Source organism: Suricata suricatta, chromosome 14, assembly GCF_006229205.1.
Source record: "Suricata suricatta isolate VVHF042 chromosome 14, meerkat_22Aug2017_6uvM2_HiC, whole genome shotgun sequence".
NCBI classification, from domain to species: Eukaryota; Metazoa; Chordata; class Mammalia; order Carnivora; family Herpestidae; genus Suricata; species Suricata suricatta.
This window is the reverse complement of record NC_043713.1, coordinates 7,745,799-7,767,358: the sequence shown is the minus strand read 5'-3', so window position 1 is coordinate 7,767,358 and position 21,560 is coordinate 7,745,799. Positions and strand designations below refer to the sequence as shown.

The following is a 21,560-nucleotide window of genomic DNA, read 5'->3' as shown; positions in this document are numbered from 1 at the left end:
GCCCCCATCTGCCTGACCGCTGGGAGGGCCACATCACGGAGCTGTGTCAACTTGTGATCAAGCGCGAATAAAAGAAAAAAAAAAGGCCCACATATTTAATGCCTTTACGCGGGTCCTGATAAGCAGAGAGGGATCTTTGCTTTTTAAAAATGTTTTCCAACATTTATTTTTAAAAGACAGAGTACTAGTGGGGGAAGGGCAGAGAGAGAGGGAGACAGAATCTGAAGCAGGCTCCGGGCTGTAAGCTGTCAGCGCTGAGCCCCTTGCGGGGCCGGAACCCACGGACCATGAGACCTTGTCCTGATATTCTTGTTTTTAAGAAACTATCAGACTTAGTTCTTTAAGCATCCAACTTGATTTTGGCTCAGGTCATGATCTCACTATTCATGGAATCAAACCCCACGCTGAGATTCTCTCTCTCTCTCTCTCTCTCTCTCTCTGTCCCCCCCACACTCTCTGTCTCTGTCTAAATAAATAAACATAAAAAAAGAAACTATTATGTTATTAGAGAAATTGGGCTGTATACAAAATTTTGTGAGGGTTTTTTTTGGCCATTTTTATCTTAAATGAAAACTACTCACTTTGTAATAAGTGGGGGTATTTATCATTGAATAGTTGTGTAGGATTGTATTCGTTTCCTAGGGCTGGCCTTCCGAACTGTCACAAACTTGGTAGTGAAAGTCACAGAAGTGTCCCCTCTCGTGGTCCTAGATGGCAGAAGCCAGGTGGCAGGACGTCAGCAGGGCTGCGCTCCTACAGACCCCCCGGGGGCAGCCTCGCTTGCCTTCTCCGCCTCTGGTGGCCCCCAGGGCTCCTTGGCTGAGCCAGCATCACTTGGGTCACCTTCCCCTGGCCGTCTCCGCTTTGCCCTCGCCTCCAAGCCCCCTCCGCTCTTCTCGAGTAAGAACACTTCATTGGATTTAGGGCCCACACTGAGTCTAAGATGAGCTCCTCCAGAATCTTTAATTCAATCACATCTGCGAAGAGCTCTCTCCCAAACAAGGGCCATTCAAAGGCTCTAGGGCTTAGGGCTTGGAAATAACCTTTTAGGAGCCATTATTCAACCCAATACAATAATGAAGAGATTTCATTTTACTCATCTGCTAAGAGAAGTTAGAGTAGCTGTGTAGTTGCTGTTAGGTCCGTGTTGTAAAACTGTAGTTCTCAACATGAGAATGGGATTCTAGCCGACTGGGCTGTTTCATGCCTTTTTGTTCTTAGAGTCAGTGAAACATATTATTAGACCTGCTAAATTTATCCTGAGGAGAGAGAGGAGAGGTTGAAAGGGGAGGGAGAGACGTTGGAGGGGGAGGGAGGAAGAGGGAAGGAGGGAGGAAGAGAGGACAGTAAGAAGTACATTGTTTTTCTCTTTTAATACATACTTTCTTATGGATTAATGTTCTGCATTTCTTAGACCTAAAAATAGATTACATTTTATAATAGACTCCCTTAACTACCTTAGGGGTAATAAGCTAGTAACTTTTCCTGTTATTCCTTTTGTCATCCTTAAAATTTGAGTCTTTTTTTTTTGTCACTGACTTCATCTTCCTGCAATAACTTTTTGATTAGCAGTTATTTTCCATTAATAAATGACATGATGCTCAAAGCAATAGCGATTGCATAAATTGATGACGAGAGCACACTCGTTTGAGAAACAGGAGGCGAGGCCCTGATTCGGGTCATCACCGACTAACTCCGTGATGGCCAACCCGACAGGGATGGCCATTTCCCATTATTCAATGAAGGAAGCCCAGGAATAGGCTTGCTTTATTAGTTAGAGTGTTTTTGGCTGCAAGTAACAGAAAACCCAAATCAAACGACTTACAGAAGAGCATTGTCGCATATAACAGCATGTCCAGAAAAAGAAACTGGCTTCAAGGTTAGTGGATTCAGTAACCCTTGTTCAAGAATGAAAATTAAGGATCTGTTTCCTTCCCCCACCTACCCCCAGTATCTCCTCGGCCACCTTAAGATTGCCCTGATCTCTAACCAAGTAGAATGACAGCTGTAGCATTTCTGAATGATGACATCCAGACAGCATCCATTGGAGGAGATGGAAGATTTTAGTTCAGGGCTATCTCCGTATCAGAAAACATTAACCAGAAGCTGCCAGAACACTTCTGCTCACCTCTCGTTCGTCATGTTTAGGTCATATCCTGTTTCCTAAACTGGTCATGAGCCAAGAGACCATCAGCCCAAGAATAACCCGTTCTTCCATGATACTGGGCTGAGAAATTTCCACCAGGGCACTTGAGCTGTAGGACGCCAGGGCAGGTGGCTGAACAAAATCAGGTTCCGGGAAGAATGAAGGAGCCGCACTCAGATGCTGTGTGCACAACCAGTGGTGACTCTTAAAGATCATTCCAGTCCTGATATAATTTTTTCTATAATCGCTCTTTTCTAAATGATGCATCTCATAATGTGGTTTAATATTGGAGACCTTAAAATTTTGAAAGCCATAAATAACTAAGCTTGTAACTATTGATTATGCACATGCTGGGATGGTCAAATAATAAACATTGGGGAACTCTTTCAAAGCACATAATAGCACAGAGACATGGAGAGCTTGAAAAATGAATTATATTGATGTTTTTAATGTTATGCTTTCATGTTTTTCAGAGACAGGAGACAAATACAAAAAGCAGCTACTGGAAAATTGATGTAAATTTTACTAGAGAGAAACGATTGTAAAATTCCTATGCAAATATTGCCACCCAAGTATGAAGTATTGGAGCATATAATGTGTAGGGTGATACCAGTATTTAAATTGTTATGGGGCTCCTGGGTGGCTCAGTTGATTGAGTGTCTGACTTCAGCTCAGGTCGTGATCTCACAGTTTGTGAGTTCGAGCCCCGTGTCAGGCTCTGTGCTGACAGCTCAGAGCCTGGAGCCTGTCTTTGCACTCTGTGTCTCCCTCTCTCTCTGCCCCTCCCCTGCTCATGCTGTCTCTTTTTCTCTCTCTCTCTCTCCTTCTCTCAAAATTAAAAAAAAATAAATTCTTATTATGAAAGCTGAGGATTTAAGCATGGAGAGATTGAGATTTATTAATTAATTTACTAATTTTTTAAAAATTAGTAAAATCCCCATCTTCTTTTCTTACTAGAAAAATCAGTGTTCTCCATTCAAATAAAGTGACATTATTAAACCACTTCCTAAAATGTACCATTTTATTCTCAAAAATAAAATCTTCTGCTTAAAACAATCATAGAAGATTAGTAAAATATCAGGATTGATAAAAGTTATTAGTGAATTAATCAAAAAGGAGAAGGCAATTTACTTCTAATTCATTTGAATCTACTTTTATAAAGTCTGAATGTTAACTGTTTTCACTTTAGGTTTATAGAAAGAAATTGAGCACTTAAATAGTCAGGTTTCTCATCTCAATGGTCATTAAAGCAAACTAATAAAAGGTACTTTAAAATTCAACATAATGTCATGAAGTACGTTTTTTTTCCACCTTGATCTTTCCCTCGTGTTTTAATTGGGCTGTTTGGGGGTTTGGTGCTGAGGTATCTGAGTCCTGTGTACACTTTCGATATTATCCCTACTCATGGTTTGCAGATGTATGGTTTGCAAATATTTTCTCTCAATCTGTAGACCGCCTTTTCGTTGTGTGGACTGTTTCCTCTGGTGTGCAGAAGCTTTGTTATGATTTCACTTACATGTGGAACCTAAAGAATAAAACGAACAAACAATCAAAGAAGAAGTAGAGTCAGATGTATTAGCACAGAGAACAAATTGATGGTTGCCAGAGGGGAGGGGGGGGGAGGTGAAGGGGAACGGGAGCTACAGACTTGCCTGGGAAAGTAAGTCGCAGGAATAAAGGTGCGGCGTATGGAATATGGTTGTTGTGTTAAAATAGCAGTGCATGGTGACAGAGGGTAACTCTACTCCTAGCAAGCATGGCATAGTGTATAAAGTTGTTGAATCACCATGTTGAATACCTGAAGCTAATGTAACATTGTGTGTGGACCATCCTCAAATTAAACAATAAAGAAAAGTAAAAATAGGAGTAAAACAAATACTTCCAAGCTCACTTTATAAGTCCAACATCACCATGATACCAAAGCCAGACAAAGACAACACAAGGAAAGAAAACGACAGGCAGATCTCTCTGATGAACATAGGTGCAAAAATCCTCAGTAAAATACTAGCAGAACAAATTCAACAGCACATCAAAAAGACTACACACCAGGTCCTGGTGGGATTGATCCCTGGGGTGCAAATTTGGCCTCATATATGCAAATCAAGCAGTGTGAAACACCACATTAACAGAATGAAAGATCAAAAACACAATCATCTTAATAGAAGCAGAAAAAGCATTTGACAAAGTTTAACATCCAATCACGATTTTAAAAACCTCTCAAATATGTATAGAAGGAAATTTCTTTAACAAACAAACATGTTTATGAAAAACCCACAGCTAACCTATAATCAGTGGGGAGAAACTGAAAGCTTTTACTCTAAGATCCAGTACAAGGTTGGGGTGCCGACTTCTATCCAACATACTGCTAAGTACTAGAAAGAACAATTAGGCAAGAAAAGAAACTTAAAAAATCAAAATCAGAAAGAAAGAAAGGAAGAAGTGAAATTTTTTCTGTTTGCAGATGACATGGTCTTATATATAGAAAATCCTAAAGACTCTTTTGTTAAAAAAGTAAAACCCTCTTAGAACTAATAAATGAATTGAGTAAAGTTGCAGAGGACAAAATCAACATTAAAAAAATCCAGTTGCATTTCTTTACAGCAACTGTGATCTCCTGAGAAAGGAAATCAAGAAAACAATCCCATTTAAAATACCATCAAAAAGAATAAAACACTTGGGGAGAAGTTTAACGGAATGCATGAAAGGTCTGTTGCTAAAAACTATAAAACATTGACAAAGACATTGAAAAGACACAAGTGGAAATATCCTGTGTTCGTGGATTGGAAGAATTCATATCGTTAAAATGCCCTTACCATGCACAGTGAGATATGGATTCAGTACGATCCCTATCAAAATTTCAAAGACATTTTTCACCAAAACAGAAAAGAAAACCAGTTTGAACACTATATGGAACCACAAAAACCCTGCATAGCCAAAGCAGTCTTGAGAAGGGACAAAGCTTTAGAAATCATAATTATTCATTTCCAATTATATTAGAAAACATGGTAATTCAAAGCTGTAGGAATTAAAACAATGTGATAATGGCATAAAAAAGACACGTGGACCAACAGAACAGAACAGAGAGAGTCCAGAAATACACATAGTCACACACATATATGTATATCACGGTGCATGCATGGTCCACTAAGTTTCCACAAGAATGCCAAGCTCATGCAAGGGGGAAAAACAGGACAGTGTTTTTAATAAATGTTGAGAAAACTGGATATCCACAAGCAAAGGAATGAAAGTGAATCCTTCTCTACGCAAAAATCAACTTAAAATGGATTAAAAACTTAAACGTAATTTTTTCCTACAGAAAAAGGTTATGTGTTTCATCTTTGACCCCTCTGACTCTATCACTGTGAATTTCTTAGGGATTACTCCCTGGAATGAAAGTGAAGTAGCACCAGTTAGCAAAGTCATCCCTTATGTATGTTTATATTTGGGTTTTATCACTTAATAACACATTTAAATTGTTGACCATGTCCTTTGTGGACTTAGACCTGAACTGCCTGAAACCTTTTGAAGTACTTTTCCTTCCATTAAATTCTGCTAACTTAGTATTTATTTGAAGTAATGAATTCTTTTATTAAACGTTAATGATATTTTGTGCGTTTATAGCCATGTGAATAAGCAGTATTTAGAAATATATATTGTTAAATGATGCAATCATTTATTGATGTGTATTGTTAAAATGCTTTAAGAATTCATAATTTAATAAGTGTTGATTATTTTATGTAATATTGACAGACTTTAGACTAATAAAACATTTTTATTCTTAAAAATACTACTTTAAATGTTGTTTTTATCACAGAAAACATCCCCACTGGATGGTAAATACAGTCCTGAGCGGGAGAAGGAAGGATAGGGGTTCAGATAGTAGATCTTGACCTAAATTGCTATGATTCAAAAATATTTTTTAAAATGCATTTTGAAATAAAAAGGAACAGTTCTGGGGGCGCCTGGGTGACGCAGTGGGTTAAGCTTCCGACTTCAGCTCAGGTCATGGTCTCGCGGTTCGTGAGTTCGAGCCCTCTGTGCTGACAGCCCAGAGCTTAGAGCCTGCTTTGGGTTCTCTGTCTCCCTCTTTCTGCCCTTCCCCTGCTCGTTCTCACTCTCTCTCTCTCTCTCTCTCTCTCTCTCTCTCTCTCTCAAAAATAAACATTTAAAAATTAAGAAAAAAAAAAAAGGAAGTTCTGGAGATACACAAACCTCTTAGAAAGTCTTCTGGTACGGTTTTAGAACATGTTATAATTCAGTATAACACTTGAACGTCCTAGCCAAGACCACCTGAGGAGCAGACTTGTATCCCCCTCATGAGTCTTGCTCTCCTGTCATCTCCAATGTCTTAGAGCGCACACGCAAGTGCATGGCATCGCACGACTGATCAGCAAGAGAGAGCCTGGCACTCTTCTGGAAACCAGCCTAACTGTGTCTTCTTGAAGAGGTTGTCTGCATTTCTCATGTAAATTTTACAGAAGAGCAAACACGGTGTCCATGCTGCATCATCCGTCAGACCACCCAAGGCACAGAGTCGGAAAATCCTCAGCGCTTGCTGCATTTTGCTAAGCCATCTATTAATTTGTTTTGTTGATTTTTGCTGATGAGAGGACACAAAAAGGGAACCCGGGGTGTCTGTTCTCATGTTCTTTTATATTTGTAAGTTAAATACTCGGGGATGACCCTTGAGCAGAAGAGTAAACGCCTGGATGACACTGGTTTGTACGACTAGATATTACCCATGATTCCCCTTGTAGAGCAGCGACTTGTTCTAAGTTCTCCCGTCGTAAATTGCGGGAAGTCTTGGACAACACGTCATCTGCATTGCTTTCAGATTCCACTTAATTTGGGTGAGATTCTTTGTTGACTTAAAATTAATAACACTTGAAAATAATCTCTTTTTTCATATATAACTTCAATTTGCTAAGTTAGGATAAAATTCAAGTTAAATATTATTTGAGTCACTTAACAAATCATTTAAAAATTCAAGAATTTAACTTTATTTGAGAATATGCTTTAAGGTACTTTAAATGTAATATGTGAGTCATTGTTCTAAAAAAAAGCATTTTTACTCTTCTCTCCAAGGTATTAATCCTCTGAAACTGAAAGATATTGGTGTCTAATTTTTCTTTTTTGGAAGAGGGAATGAGTATTTTTAGATACATAGATATATAAATAGATATAAAAACATATATAGCATGTGCATTTGTATATGTGCATATGTATGAAGCAAATCTTTCAGTTATTTTGCTTAAAATCACTCATCTTATGACTTTAATTTTGCATGTTTATTGTTTTTTTTTACATTTTTAAATGTTTTTTTGAGAGAGAGACAGAACATGAGCAGGGGAGGGGAAGAGGAAGAGGGGGAAACAGAATCTGAAGCAGGCTCCAGGCTCCCAGCTGTCAGCACAGAGCCCGACACAGGGCTTGAACTCATAAACTATGAGATCACGACCTGAGCTGAACTCAGCCGCTTAACTGACTGAGCCACCCAGGTGCCCCAATTTTGCACATTAACATCAATGAGATAATTACAAATAGAAAAACAAACATCAAAAAATATATTAAAATTAAAATATAATTATATTAAAATATATTATATTAAAATTAACTCTTCAGCAACATGACAGAACTGTACATTCATGGTGACAGAGAATAAAAGGGCTCCTCTGGACAGTCTACACAGCAAACCTGAGAAATAGGTTCATTATCTTAGGAGGCTGAGTCTAGGTTACTACAGATTTTAGAAGGTCACATGACAAATAACACCCGTCTTTCCTCACAGTTTTATTTTATAGACATGATTTTATGTGGCATGGGGACAGTCTTTGGTCATGAATTGATACTTTTAATTATTTTGATACTCTCATCAGCATCAAAGGAAGTGTCTTCAAAATTGAGGGCTAAAATTTTAAATATACATGAAATGTATCTATAGATTTTTCTCCACCTCAGACACTAGCTTGTGATTGATGCGCTTCTAGGATGGCACTGAGTCATGAATGGAATTAAATCTTTTCAGCAAAATCCTTTATATGCAGTTAAGGCATGTGTGATGAAAAAGCAAGCGAGTCAGAGCTGGTCCCTGGGTCCTGCCCACTCTAGCCGTCCTCTCCCCCCGGAGGCCGGGAGGAATGAGACACCCTGTTGAAGTCCACCAGTCAAGTCCAAAACGGAGACCCTACCCTCGGGCGGGAGAATGCTTGCCCTCCCCCGACACCTCACCCCCACGCCAGTAACAGCCTACTTCCAGCCGTTCCTTTTACCCAACACACGTATCTGGCTGTGAAGACAAAATTATAAGAAAGGAGAAAAATAGAACAATATAAAATGCACAATTAAAATAATAAAATGCAGAGAAAGAGTATAAATAGGAAAAAGAACAAGGGCAACAAACAGAAAATGGAAACAGTTATGGTAGATATTAGTACAATTACATTAATGATCACTTAAAACATCAGTAATCTAAATGCCCCAATTTTATATCATTTATTTACTTATTTATTTGAGAGAGAGGAAGCATGTGCAAGCGGAGGGGAAGGGAGACAGAGAGAGAATGAGACTCTCCAGCTGATGTAGGACTCAATTGCATGACCCCAGCATCATGACCTGAGCAAAAATCAAGAATCACATGCTCAACTGATTGAGCCACCAGGCACCCCTAAATGCACCAATTAAAAAGCCAGAGATTGCAGAGTGGATCCATAAACAAGATCCAATGACATGTTTTCAAAAAGGAACCCACCTTGAGTATAAAGACACATGTAGATTAATAGTAAATGGATACAGAAACATATATCATGCTAACAGTAAAAAAATATAATTAAAAGTTTCATTAAAATATACCATGCTAACATTAATTTAAAAGGGTACGAGTAGTTTTAATTTCAGACAAAAGGGACTTCAAAAGGAAGGTTATCAAGAATAAAGAAGGTCATGACATATTGATAAATGGTCAATCCTACAAGAAGACATAACGATCTTTAGCATTTGGGCACCTAACAATAAAGGCAAAAATTGATAGAACTGCAAAGAGAAATAGATGCATCGACTATTACAATTGGAGTCTTCAATATTCCTCCCGCACAAATGGACAGATCCAGCAGCAGAAATTCAGTAAGGACAGGCACGCCTGGGTGGCTCAGTCGGTTGAGCGTCCGACTTCAGCTCAGGTCATGATCTCACAGTTCATGGGTTCGAGCCCTGCATCAGGCTCTGGGCTGGGCTGACAGCTCAGAGCCTGGAGCGTGTCTTCAGATTCTGTGTCTCCCTCACTCTCTGACCCTCCCCTGGTCACCATACTTTCTCTCTCTATCTCAAAAATAAATAAAACATTAAAAATTTTTTAAAGTTTTAAAAAATAAATATAAAAAAAATAAACCCAACAAGGACATAGGTAAACTCAACAGTGCCATCAGTCGACTAGTATAATAGACGTCTATAGGCGTCATCAAGCAACAGAGCATTCTTCCCAGCTCTCACCGAATATTCACCAAGATACACCACATTCTGGGCCACAAAACATACCTGAACAAATTAAAAGAATAGAAAGTATACATCTGCCATCAGGTAACAATGGAATTAAACCAAAAATCAAAAAGTCAGTCCATCCATAAACTAAAAATCAATAATGGCAATATAGCTGGAAAATCCCAAAATGTATGGAGTTAACACACTTGTAATCAATACATAGGTCAAAGAAGAAACCTCGAGGGAAATTTTTCAGTATTTGAAGCAAATGAAAATGAGAACAAACCTGTCAAACTCTATGTTAGAAGAAGTAACAAGATTCAGCATGCTGAGAAGTAAATTAAAAAATTTAACTCCTACAGCAGTATTATTGTCATGTGTTTGCAGAGCATTTGGGGAGGTAGACATTTGCCCATTTCTGTGAACTGGGGAGAAATCAAAGGCACAAAGGTGCACGAGTTGTAGCAGAAGAAGGCATGCTCCATAAAAAGTTTGGAGCTAGAGTAAATAAGTGTATTCAATATTTATTAATTGCGCAATGGATAAGGACTGGCTAGCCTAGGTGCATGAATTATGGGTGGGCCTTGGTGAGAGAATGTGGTGAGGTAGTGGTGGGTACATGGAGTTATGAACACTATGTGCATTTTCAGGAAAACAGGTCCATTGTTCATATTTAATGACCTCAAATATTCAAGTCTCTTTTTCTACCAGTTGACAGGTGCCATTTGCATTGTTACTATGGCCCTACCAGGAATTGCACAATGGTTGAGAGTTAGGAGAGGGGTGAGTTCTTAAATCCAGTCAATATGAAACAAAAATTTACGGAGAATCTTCTATATGCCACACCAGCTGTTGTTGGCAGAAGATCCAGTTTTCATAAGAACACAGAGTCCTTGCTTTCGTAGAGTTATTCTACATAATTTTGAGACTATTTCAAAATTCAGCAGACAAGGATCAAACCTGAGGGCAGGAGAGAAGACACGTTTGTTTCATTCTATATTGTCTTTGGCTACAGTTCATTGGAAATGAGAACGAATATTCCGTGGAGATTGGTTTAAGAGAGTGATAACTGATTGTTTTGTTTCAGCACTCTGCTACACAGCCTCCACTACACACTAAGTGAAAAATATTTTTCCTTTCAAGGTAACGGAACTGCACAACATCAAAAATATAACCAGACTGCCTCCAGAGACCAAGAAGCATGCAGTAGCAATTATCTTTCATGATGAAACGTCAAAGACCTTTGCCTGCGAGTCCGGTAAGCGGTTACAGCCTCTGTCTACAGCGTGTGCAACGCGAACAGCGCCTGAGACAATGACCCGGATGGGTTATGATGCAGCACCGCCCAGGAAGGCGATTGTGGTCAGACTGTGCTGTACGCGACTTTAGGCGGAAGCTGAACCTACTGATTCCTACAGATGTTTTGGGTGCTTGTTTATTATCTGTCCGTATCTGGACTTTGCTCCCAGGTGGTCAGAGGACTCTGGAGGTTTCCATTCGAGCTTGAAGAATTAAGTAAACGGTGCCTGGGAGATGTTGTCGGGGCAAGCTTGCGACGTGTGTTCTGGTTCTTGCCAGGTGCAGCGGTAGGCATTTGATGGGGAAATAACAAGGTTGCCACGCAGAAGTGTGGCGGAGCACAGCGAAGTCCCCAGACATTCCAGGACAGAACTTTGAGCCATTGGTTGCTTTCATGGCCTCTCAGTCCTACAAGGGAATACATTTCAGATTGCATTTTAGCATCCCAGGTCGTAAAGCACTCTGACATCGCTGAGTCACAAGGCAGTTTATAGTTGAACCTGCAGTTATTTTTCATTTTGAAATCCCTGTGCTATGTAGTGTATTAGTTGGCTTATTATAGCTTTTTAAGGATTTTGCTCAATGAAGTGGTGCATGCGTTTTGCAATGGATGGAAGCAAAAGGCAGTTAAGGTTCGACAGACGTGAATTTAAAATAACAGTTAGGTCTTTAGTAGAAGCCTTACTGAGTATTTTTGGAAAGAGAAATAAAGCTCTTGGATTTATAAAGTTTATAGGTGTAATTAATACCAGGTCCTCTTATTCTAAAACTGATAACGCCACCTTGCCTAAATAAAATTCTTCGTACCTCTTCACCTACACATCTCTGTTTTGCTAAACCAAGTTGGGATTTATCAATGTGTTTCTCTTTCCTTGGATGCTTTTAATCCCTTTTGCCATACTTCTCTCTGCCCGTCATCTGGCCTCATTTCATCATTGAAAATTGACGTTTGGCGTTGCATGGAAGTCTGGTCACTGGTGATAGCAGTTCCATTTTGTAACAGACCCTGTCCCAACCTTGCCATTATTCGCATCTAAAAGTATGTGTGCCTTCTTGTTCTCTGTCTGGCCACTTCATTTTCTCTGAGCTCTCAGATCTTGTCTCCTATTGAAACTAACAACCAAAAAATTGGTCTTCCAAAAACGATAAAAGATAATTTTCACTCTTGTTTGTGTGGTTGTACTGATTTACGTTTTTGGAATGACACTGGGCTATGTTGGGTGTATACTCAGGTAACACTGAAGTCTTGTTATTTCCGTTAGAATGATAATTGAGTCATGTTTCTGAAATTTGGACTCAAGAGTCATAAGTCACAAGTCTGATGCTGGAATCATTTTACGATTATTTTTATTAGAATTTTTTTTATTTGTGGCCGTTGTGGTTTCATGGTTCATGTAAGTTTTCTGAGAAATGAAGGATTCTTTGTTAAAACAAAATGGACTTAATGTCCAAGAGAAGAATTTTCAGACATTGAGGCTGAAATGAGTTCCAAGTGTAAAAATAAAAGAATGGTTTTATTTAGATTCCTAGCAAGGAGTTTTCAGCTAGTTTAAATATGACCTATTGAATTATTTTTTTTAAATCTCTTTTTTGTATGTAGATAGAACAATCTACTAGAAGCTAGGAGTAAAAGGATATAAGAACTGTGGCATGAGTTTATTAAATTTTCGAAACTTCATGCCACATGACATGGAAAACAAAGAAGCTGGTTGAAACACATAAGCAGGGAACTTGAGTATCTTTTCTAGTAAATTATATTTTTTAGATCAATGTTGAGATCAGTAGTCCATGTCTGTTGATAAAATGGCAAAATTATTTGGAAAAAAAGACTCCCAATGGTAAAGCAATCACAGATGTGAAAATCAAAAAAGCAATATGGGTAAAGCCAAAATTAAAAGGAGTGCTCAGATTTATTTCTAATGAGAATGCATGTAAAACTGTATTCTCATGATGGCTACTGAGAATGTGAATTCCCTCAATTTTTTTTTTGAGAAAACTGACAACTGCTATTAAATAAATATGCATACCCTTGACTCTTTGGGAAGGTATCCTGTATAAATATAGGCAGCAGTCCATGAGGTCATAGGATTAAGCAAATTATGTGTAATGACAACAAAATCGGAAACGAATGGCTATCAAGAAAATACTTGAACGAATTGTGGTATATCCTTATCATGAGATATTATGCAATCCCTAGGAAGAATTCTAAGTAAGCCAATTGACTTAAAGACACTTGTATGAATTTTAGTACCTCTTAGCAAAACACATCAGCAGAGAGGTAGATTCTGAGTAATCACGTTTGTAAAAGAAACAATGGGAGAGATAGTGTTTTAACAAGTGTTACCTGGATGAGAGGAGGTGGTAAGGAAGTGGTTGGAAAAGGAAGAGGGGGGTAAATGCAAGCAAAAAAAGGAAAAGAGTAAAATGAACGGAAGAAAATACGCAGCATAGAAACTATCCCGTTTATATGAAATGAATATGTGAATGTGTGAATGCATGCATCCAGTGTTTAAAGTAAGTTAGTTAAAGTTAAAATGAAAGCTATAGTAAGAAAAATAACACAATATGATATCACAATGCCCCTGTCAGAAAGACTAAAAGTTTTTAAAAACAGTAACACCACCAAGTGCTTGTGAGGTTGCAGAGAAATTAGGTCACTCATACAGTGTTAGGAATGTAAAATGGTTAAAGTCACTTTGGAAAATGGTTAGCAGCTTCTTATAAAATTAAACATATAATGATTACACAATCCAGCAATTGTCTTCTTGGACATATGTCTCAGAAAAAAATGGAAATTTATGTTCATGCACACATATATACAAATACAAAAAATATTCATAATGGCTTTGCTCACAATAGCCAAAAACTAGAGAGACCCCAGATGTCTTCCAACAGACTGTGGTCCACTCCCCCCATGGAAGCCCCTCAGCAATAAAGAGAAACACACTACTGATAAAGGCAGCAACCTGGGTGAGTCTTGAGTGAATTACGCCACATGAAACAAAATCAACCCCCAAAGATTACGTATTTTGCGAATCCATTTGTGTAACATCTGTGAAATGACAAATTTTAGAAATGGAGGACAGATTCGTCGTCAGACTTTAAGAGTGGGATTAAGGGTCTGGGGGGCCCGGGGGGGTGAAGGGACGTAAAAGTAACACGACCTTGTGCCGGCCCTGAGCACGTACCGGGTTGTAACGGTGCATGAGGACACCCACACAGGTGGCGAATTACATATAGAATCACACACACACACACACACACACACACACACACACACACACACACGGGGAAGTCCAAGTAAAACTGGGGAAATCTGAGTAAGATCAGTGCACTATCGGCGTGATTATCTTGCCTGTGATATTTTACTATAATGTTCCAAAATATTACCATTGGGGAAAAGTGGGCAAAGTTTACATAGAATCTTTGCATAATATTTTTTATTACTACACCTGAATCTATAATTATCTCAAAAATTTTCGCAGTAGAAAACATATCGATACTCTCACTAAGGTCATCTGTGGTATATTTTTATATTGAAAGACAGGCTAGAAGGGACTTACAGGGAAAAAAATGTTTGGTGTATTCTAATATGGTAGGAAGAAACTGACAGCAATAACAGGAAACAACAAAAATAAATGATCCTGAGTGTGTGCCTGTGTGGCTCCTGTATGCGTTGTGAACACAAAGGGACACATGTGTGTGTTGTCCCTTCTCACAGGACCTCCTTGCGTGAGCCCCTCCCCGGCCTACAATGCCCCTGTGGTCTGGTTCTCCTGGCCATTGCCACGTGGGCATCCATTCTGGCCCTGGTGGCTCATGCCCTTCACCGTAGTGCCTCTGCTCTCCGCACCCACAGCCCCTGACCTTGGAGTTCACATGGCTGTTCGCAGTCTGTGTACCGTATTTAAGCTCAGTGAAGACATGGCCGTGTTTTCCTTCTCACCTCCAATCTCCCACACTGCAGTGCAAATACAAACTTGTTGAATTAATGAAGTAATGAATGCGCAAAATCTGTTCTGAAGTTTTGTTATAATGATATATGTATCATTCAGCTTTTCCTAAGAGGAATTTTTTTTTCACAACAAGTTTTAGAAACTAATTTGGCAGCCCCATGGGGAAAATTGCTTAAACTTCCAAATGACAGATTGCTGTGTGTTTGTGAGAGGGCAAGAGGGAGTAAATGATCGTTGGGCTGTGTGTGTGTGTGTGTGTGTGTGTGTGTGTGTGTGTGTGAATTGCCATGGCCCACCAGATCTGCTGCAGCAACTTGGGGAGAAGGTTGTGGAACACAAATACAAATTTCTGGAGTTTGCCTGTTACTCCAAGCGACCCCTTGATCCTTTTTTTGAGCATGTTCAGTCTCAAGTCGATGCCTAGGAGCAGATGGCTTGGATGTTGGAAACCCAGAATCTGCTTAATAGCTTCTGCTTATCTTCATTACGGAAAAGAGAAAAAAGGGAAAAGAGCTCAACTATGTCCGTGTAGGAATGAACACCTCAGGGGCATTTCGCGTTTGGTGCCAGACCACCACCATCAAGTGAATCTTGCAATAAAGTGAGTCCAATGAATTTTTTAGTTTCCCAGTGCAAATAAAAGCTGTGTTTATACTAAACTGCAGTCTATTAAGTGTGCAATAGCATTATGACTAAAAAGTGTACATATCTTAATTTAAAGAGACTTTTGTTTTTGCTAAAAAATGCTGACCATCACCTGAGCTGTCAGCAAGTGGTAACCTTTTTGCTGATGGAGTGTCTAGTCTCAGTGTCGACTGATCAGTGTGGTGGTTAAAATAAGACAATGGAGTTTGCCACATCTACTGACTCGTCCTTTCACGAACAATTTCTCTGCAGCAAGCGATGCTATGTGATAGCATTTCACCCCCAGAACTTCTTCCCAGATTGGAGCCAGTGCTCCCAAAACCTGCCTCTGCTTTATCAACTCAGTTTATGGGGAATATTCTGAATCCTTCCTTGTTATTCCAACAGTCTTCACGGCATCTTCATCAGGAGTAGATTCCATATCAATAAACCACTTTCCGTGGTCACACGTACGAAGTCGCTCCTCATCCAGTGGACTTTTACCATGAGCCTGTAGCAATCCTGTCACATCTTCAGCCTCCACTTCTGATTCTGGCTTTCTTGCTGAGTCCACCACCTCTGCAGTTATTTCCTTCATTGAAGTCTTGAACTCCTCAAGGTCATTCATGAGGGTTGGAATCCAATTCTTCTAAAGTTCTGTTGGTGTTAATACTTTGACCTCTTCCCATGAATCACGAACGTTGTTACTGGCATCTAGAATGGCGGATGCTTTCCAAAGCTGTGCAGTTGACTTTGCCCAGATCCATCAGAGGAATCGCTGTCTATGGCAACCATAGTGAAATTACTCCTTGATCCATGAGCTGCAGAGGGGATGGAGTGCGAACAGGCATGAAAACAGTGTTCCTCTCATCGTACATCTCGTCACAGCTCCTCAGCAACCAGATGCATGGTCAATAAGCAGTCATGTTTTGAAAGAAATCCTATTTTCTGAGCAGCATGTCTCAACGGTGGGTTTAAAGTATTCAGTAAGCCATGTCGTAAACAGAGGAGCCATTATCCAGGCCTTGTTGTTCCGTTTACAGAGCACAGGCAGAGTAGACTTAGCATACTTTTTTTTTAATGTTTATTTATTTTTGAGAGAGAGAGAGACAGGCAGAATGCGAGCAGGGGAAAGGCAGAGAGAGGGAGACACAGAATCCAAAGCAGGCTCCAGGCTCAGAGCTGTCAGCACAGAGCCCGATGCAGGGCTCCAACTCACAGGCTGTGAGATCATGACCTGAGCTGAAGTTGATGCCCAACCAACTGAACCCCCCAGGGGCCCCTCCATACTTCTTAAGTTCCTAGGATTTTCAGAATGGTAAGTGAGCAATGGCTTCAACTTAAAGTTCCTGCATTAGTTCCTACCAAGTCAGCCTGTCCCTTGAAGCTTTGAAGCCAAACATTGACTTTTCCTCTCTAGCTATGAAAATCCTAGATGGCGTCTTCTTCTAAGATAAGGCCATTTCTGTCTATACTGAAAACCTGTTGTTTTGTGCAGCCATTTTCATGAAATATCTTAGCTCGATCTTCTAAATAACTTGCTACAGTCTCTATGTCAGCTCTTTCTGTTTCACCCTGTACTTTTATATTACAGAGACGGCTTCTTCCCTTTAAATCTTCTGTGCCAACCTCTGCTAGTTTCAAACTTTCCTTGTGCAGCTTCCTCCCCTCTCAGCTTGCATACAGTCGAAAAGAGTTTGGGCCTTGCTCTGGGTTAGGCTTTGGGTTAAGGGACTGTCACGGCTGGTTGATCTTCTGTCCAGACCACTACTACTTTCTTTGTATCAGAAAGCAGACTGTTTGATTTTCTTACTATGCCAGTCGTCACAGGAGTAGTACTTTAAATCTCTCTCAAGAACTTCTTTGCATTCACAACATGGCTAATGTCACAAGAGGCCCAGGTCCTGCCTGTCTCAGCTTTTGATACACTCCTCACTAAGCTTAATCATTTCTAGCTTTTTTTTTTTTGAGGATCTTTTTTTTTTGAAATTTTATTTTATTTTATTTTTTTACTTTATAAAGTTTCATATTTTTTTAACATATGCAATTATTTTCCATCATTTACAATACTTTAGTTACAATGACACTCCAAACAGAAAAGCAAAGTAAAAAATCAAAACACCAACTTCTGTTTCATGTAATTAGACTTATACAGAAATTAGAAGGTTAAGTAACAACTAGTTAATCATCTAATTTCACAGCTACCTGAAGTGGCCATCGTTATATAGCAGCTTATCTATGATACATTCAAGATAAATGATACAATATATTACTTGTTCATAAGCTACAACACAGCCTGCTGAATACCTTTCCTTAAATTCCACCTCTATACTACAATATGCTTGAGGTTCTTGCAAAAAAGTAGCTACCTTTTATGTAGGAAATGGATGATTAAGTCTTTGGTGTCGTAAAAGCAACTTCATTTAAACATAACCACCCCCACCACCAAAAAAAGAAGAGAAAAAAAAAAAGTAAAGAAAATAATAAGGGAAGAACCCAAGACACACTTCCTATGGGGAAAAAAAAGCAGCATGTAATTTCTGCCCTTGATGGAATGTATTAAATAAGCAAACACCCCAACAAGGAAAACAAGTACTACATTTCTAGCTTTTGATTTTAAATGAGAGATGTGTGACTCTTGCTTTCATTTGAACACCGAGGAGCCATTGTAGGGTTCCTAATAGGCCTAATTTCAATTTTGTGGTGTCTCAGGGAATGAGCAGGCCTGAGGAGGAGAGGGATGGGGCGGGGGGTGCAGCCGGCCAGTGGAACAGTCAGAACACGCACACCATTTATCAGGTAATTTCGTCACCTTGTGTGGGCACGGTTTGCTCCATTCCAATACGATAATCCATCAATATTATGTATGATACAATGATACAGTAATATCATCAAAGATCACTGATAACAGTTACCATAACAAATACAGTATTACAAAAAAGTGTGAAATATTGCCCGAATTACCAAAATGTGACCCAAAGTGAGCAAATGCCATTGGGAAGATGATGTCAATAGACCTCATGATGGAGAGTTGCCATGAACCTTCAGTTTGTAAACACCTTGACATCGACTGAGCACAAGAAACTGAAACACACTAAAACGTGATATGCCTGTGTGTGGAATCTGAAAACTTATCTCCAACTAATTTAAGACAAGTCATATTTAAAGTCTGAACAACCTGGTTAATTTCCAAAATGATGATTTGATGCATTGAATTTATCCATAATGTAATGAAGTTATTTTTATAGTGTCTTCCTTCAAAAACATATAACGGAATATTCATGAATTGAATAAATTTCCCCATAATAAAAATGAAAAATATTTGAGTCAATCCCAAGCCCCAATATATCCGTATACTTGTAATTATTTTTTTTAATTTTGCATAACCATTACTTTGTACTCAAAATACCTGACCATCTGTTTGTCTACATTATATTACCCCCATCCTATGTCCTTATTTCTAAGAGAATCTTATTTTCTAAAATAACATCTTTTTCCCATAACTGTTTGTATTAGTCAATAAGATACTTTTGGGTCTTACGTTTTTATTGCTGATTGTTTTAACAAAGCATTTTTAATCCAGAGGATTTTCAATGGTTTTCTGCTTCTCACACTTCACATAATCCTTCTTACCACAAATAAATCCAAAAAGGAGACAGTCAGGGGCGCCTGGGTGGCTCAGTTGGTTAAGTGTCGGCTTTGGCTCAGGTCATGATCTCACGGTTTGTGGGTTTGAGCCCCGCATCGGGCTCTGTGCTGACAGCTAGCTCAGAGCCTGGAGCCTGCTTCCAATCCTGTGTCTCCCTCTCTCTCTGACCCTCCCCTGTTCACACTGTCTCTCTCTGTCTCTCAAAAATAAATGTTTAAAAAACACTAAAAAATAAAAAAAAAGGAGACAGTCAAAAATCATTCTTCAAATCAAAATGACAGGTAATAGCATGGATTGAAGTCTTTATTTTGATTAGCACTTTTATTATATATGCAATTAGGAAACCTGGGTTGGTGCTCACCTGTGGCACAGAACCTGTAAACATAAATGAACTTGTGCCTCTGTGTGAAAGCCTTAGACACTGGACGAAGAGACCATTCTTGGATTTAGATGAATGGAATCACTAAAAATATAGCCCAATATTATAAATACAATGTAACAAATACGATGTGTGTAAATGGTTTCACCAAAAGTATTTTTCATTTGATTTTTAAAAAGCATTTCTATTTTCCTATTAGGAAATATTTTGAGCCATGTAGATTATTTAATTTTGGAAGAGTTCAATTTATGCTTATAAATGAGGGAAAAGTCTCCCATATAAAGTTGCTGTTATTTCGGGTACTCACTGCTGACTGTACAACTTTTCAATTTGTGGTAATGAAACTATTTTGCTAGAAGTAAGCCATTAAAAAAGTAGTAAGTTTTGATACCTGTTGAGTTGTGTTGTCAAATATGACCTATAGTTTGTAGGACCCAAAGTAACAGCTGGTATATATCCAGTACAAAGGATAAAATCAATTTTATTGCATTTAAGAAGGTCAAATTTGGGTGTAATATTAGAAAAATAGTGACCACTACTGCTCAGTTACATAATCCTTCAGTTTTAAGAGTTTCAAATGATGTCAGCCCAACACATTTTATGAGCAGTCCATTCACTTTGGGGATAACGGGAGACATTTCTATTTACTGATTGTTCAATACCAAAGACAACTTGAATGAATTTGAAACAACTGCTATTTCTAGCTGACTCAGTCACTGTGGAAAAGAATTGCTGGTTTAAAACCATCTGGTCCTTAGCTATCCTGCTAAGAGACTTGGAAGAAATCATTAAAAAACAGAATCTAGTGGCCTTATGTGATCTGAAATGTGTTGGGATTTTGAAGTTATTTCTTTAGAGAGAGTGAACTGCCGTGTAGCACTGACAGTGTAATGAGACTAAATTTTTAATGTTCTTTGTAGATTCACAGTGAATAAAAATACCAAACCTGAAGTCGCACCCTCTCATAAAAAGACTAAATTAATTTGGTAAACCACGGACGTGGTTTCATAACAGTGGCATGATGAACGAGTTAGAGACAGAAGTGATCTGAGCAGCATTTTATGACTGCATCCCCTTGCCCTGTCCAGGCACTAACGTGTGATGGAGGGTAGTGAAATGCTCTGTAGATTGAGCGGAGAGCAGTCCCTGCCCGGCCACCAGGACCATGGCTGCGGTGCGGTGACACCATGAAGGATGCACATGGCCGGTGCACCAAACCTGAAAGAGGTCCTCTGTTTTGGAGCACTGGACACAGAGAGCCGTTGGCTCATGTGAAAGAAAAGTGAAGAAGTGAGTTAACAATTAATATGAGTGTATGCCATTAAATGTAACACGTGTGATACAGTTGTATCCTGATTTAATCCCACATAAAGACTGATAAACTCTAGAACTTGATGTCTGGAGAATAAAATCTAATACAAATCCCTGGAGCATCTCTTCATGCCCCAATTCCAATGGTTTGCTTTTTCAGTTTCACCTGGTCCTCCTTTAGATGCCTTCCCTTAAGTCTGAACAGGAGAAGGGGCGGCAGCTCGTGGACCGTTTGCTGTGTCCTCACTCGGGGATGTGTGTCCATCCTCACACCCAGCGCCCTGCTCTTCCTGTCGCTGCCTCTGTGTGTCGTTCTGTCCGTCATTTCACACAATGAAGCACTCACTAACCCCTCTCCGTAAGCCAACCCAGGAGATTCCCCAGAAGTCAGTCAAGCTCCAGAAAGTACTTTTATTTTTTTTAAGTTATTTATTTTTAGAGAGAGAGAATCCCAAGCAGGCTGCATGCTGTCAGCACAGAGCCTGATGTGAGATCATAACCTGAGCTGAAATCAAGAGTTGGATGCTTAACCAAACCTGAGCTGCCCAGGCGACCCTAGAAAGTACTTTTAGAACTAACTACTATCTATGCAAGAATTGACAAAATACTTCTCAAGTTTTATGAACAATTAACATAGAGTGTCAGCTGGAAAATAGTCAGATGGGGAGGTGTCATTGTCATTCCTTATTCTTGTACATTAAGAAAATGTGCTCTTGCTTGATT

The 21,560-nt window shown here is 39.2% G+C and overlaps 1 protein-coding gene across 1 annotated transcript in view; it reads left to right on the top strand.

The window, feature by feature from the left end:
• The window catches only part of DOK6 (docking protein 6), a 349,658-nt gene that overhangs the window by 121,770 nt on the left and 206,328 nt on the right, over positions 1–21,560 (top strand). The window contains exon 3 of the mRNA XM_029922515.1: positions 10,763–10,877. Within this exon, the coding sequence (XP_029778375.1) occupies positions 10,763–10,877 (115 nt within the window). The remainder of the gene's footprint in view (positions 1–10,762; positions 10,878–21,560) is intronic.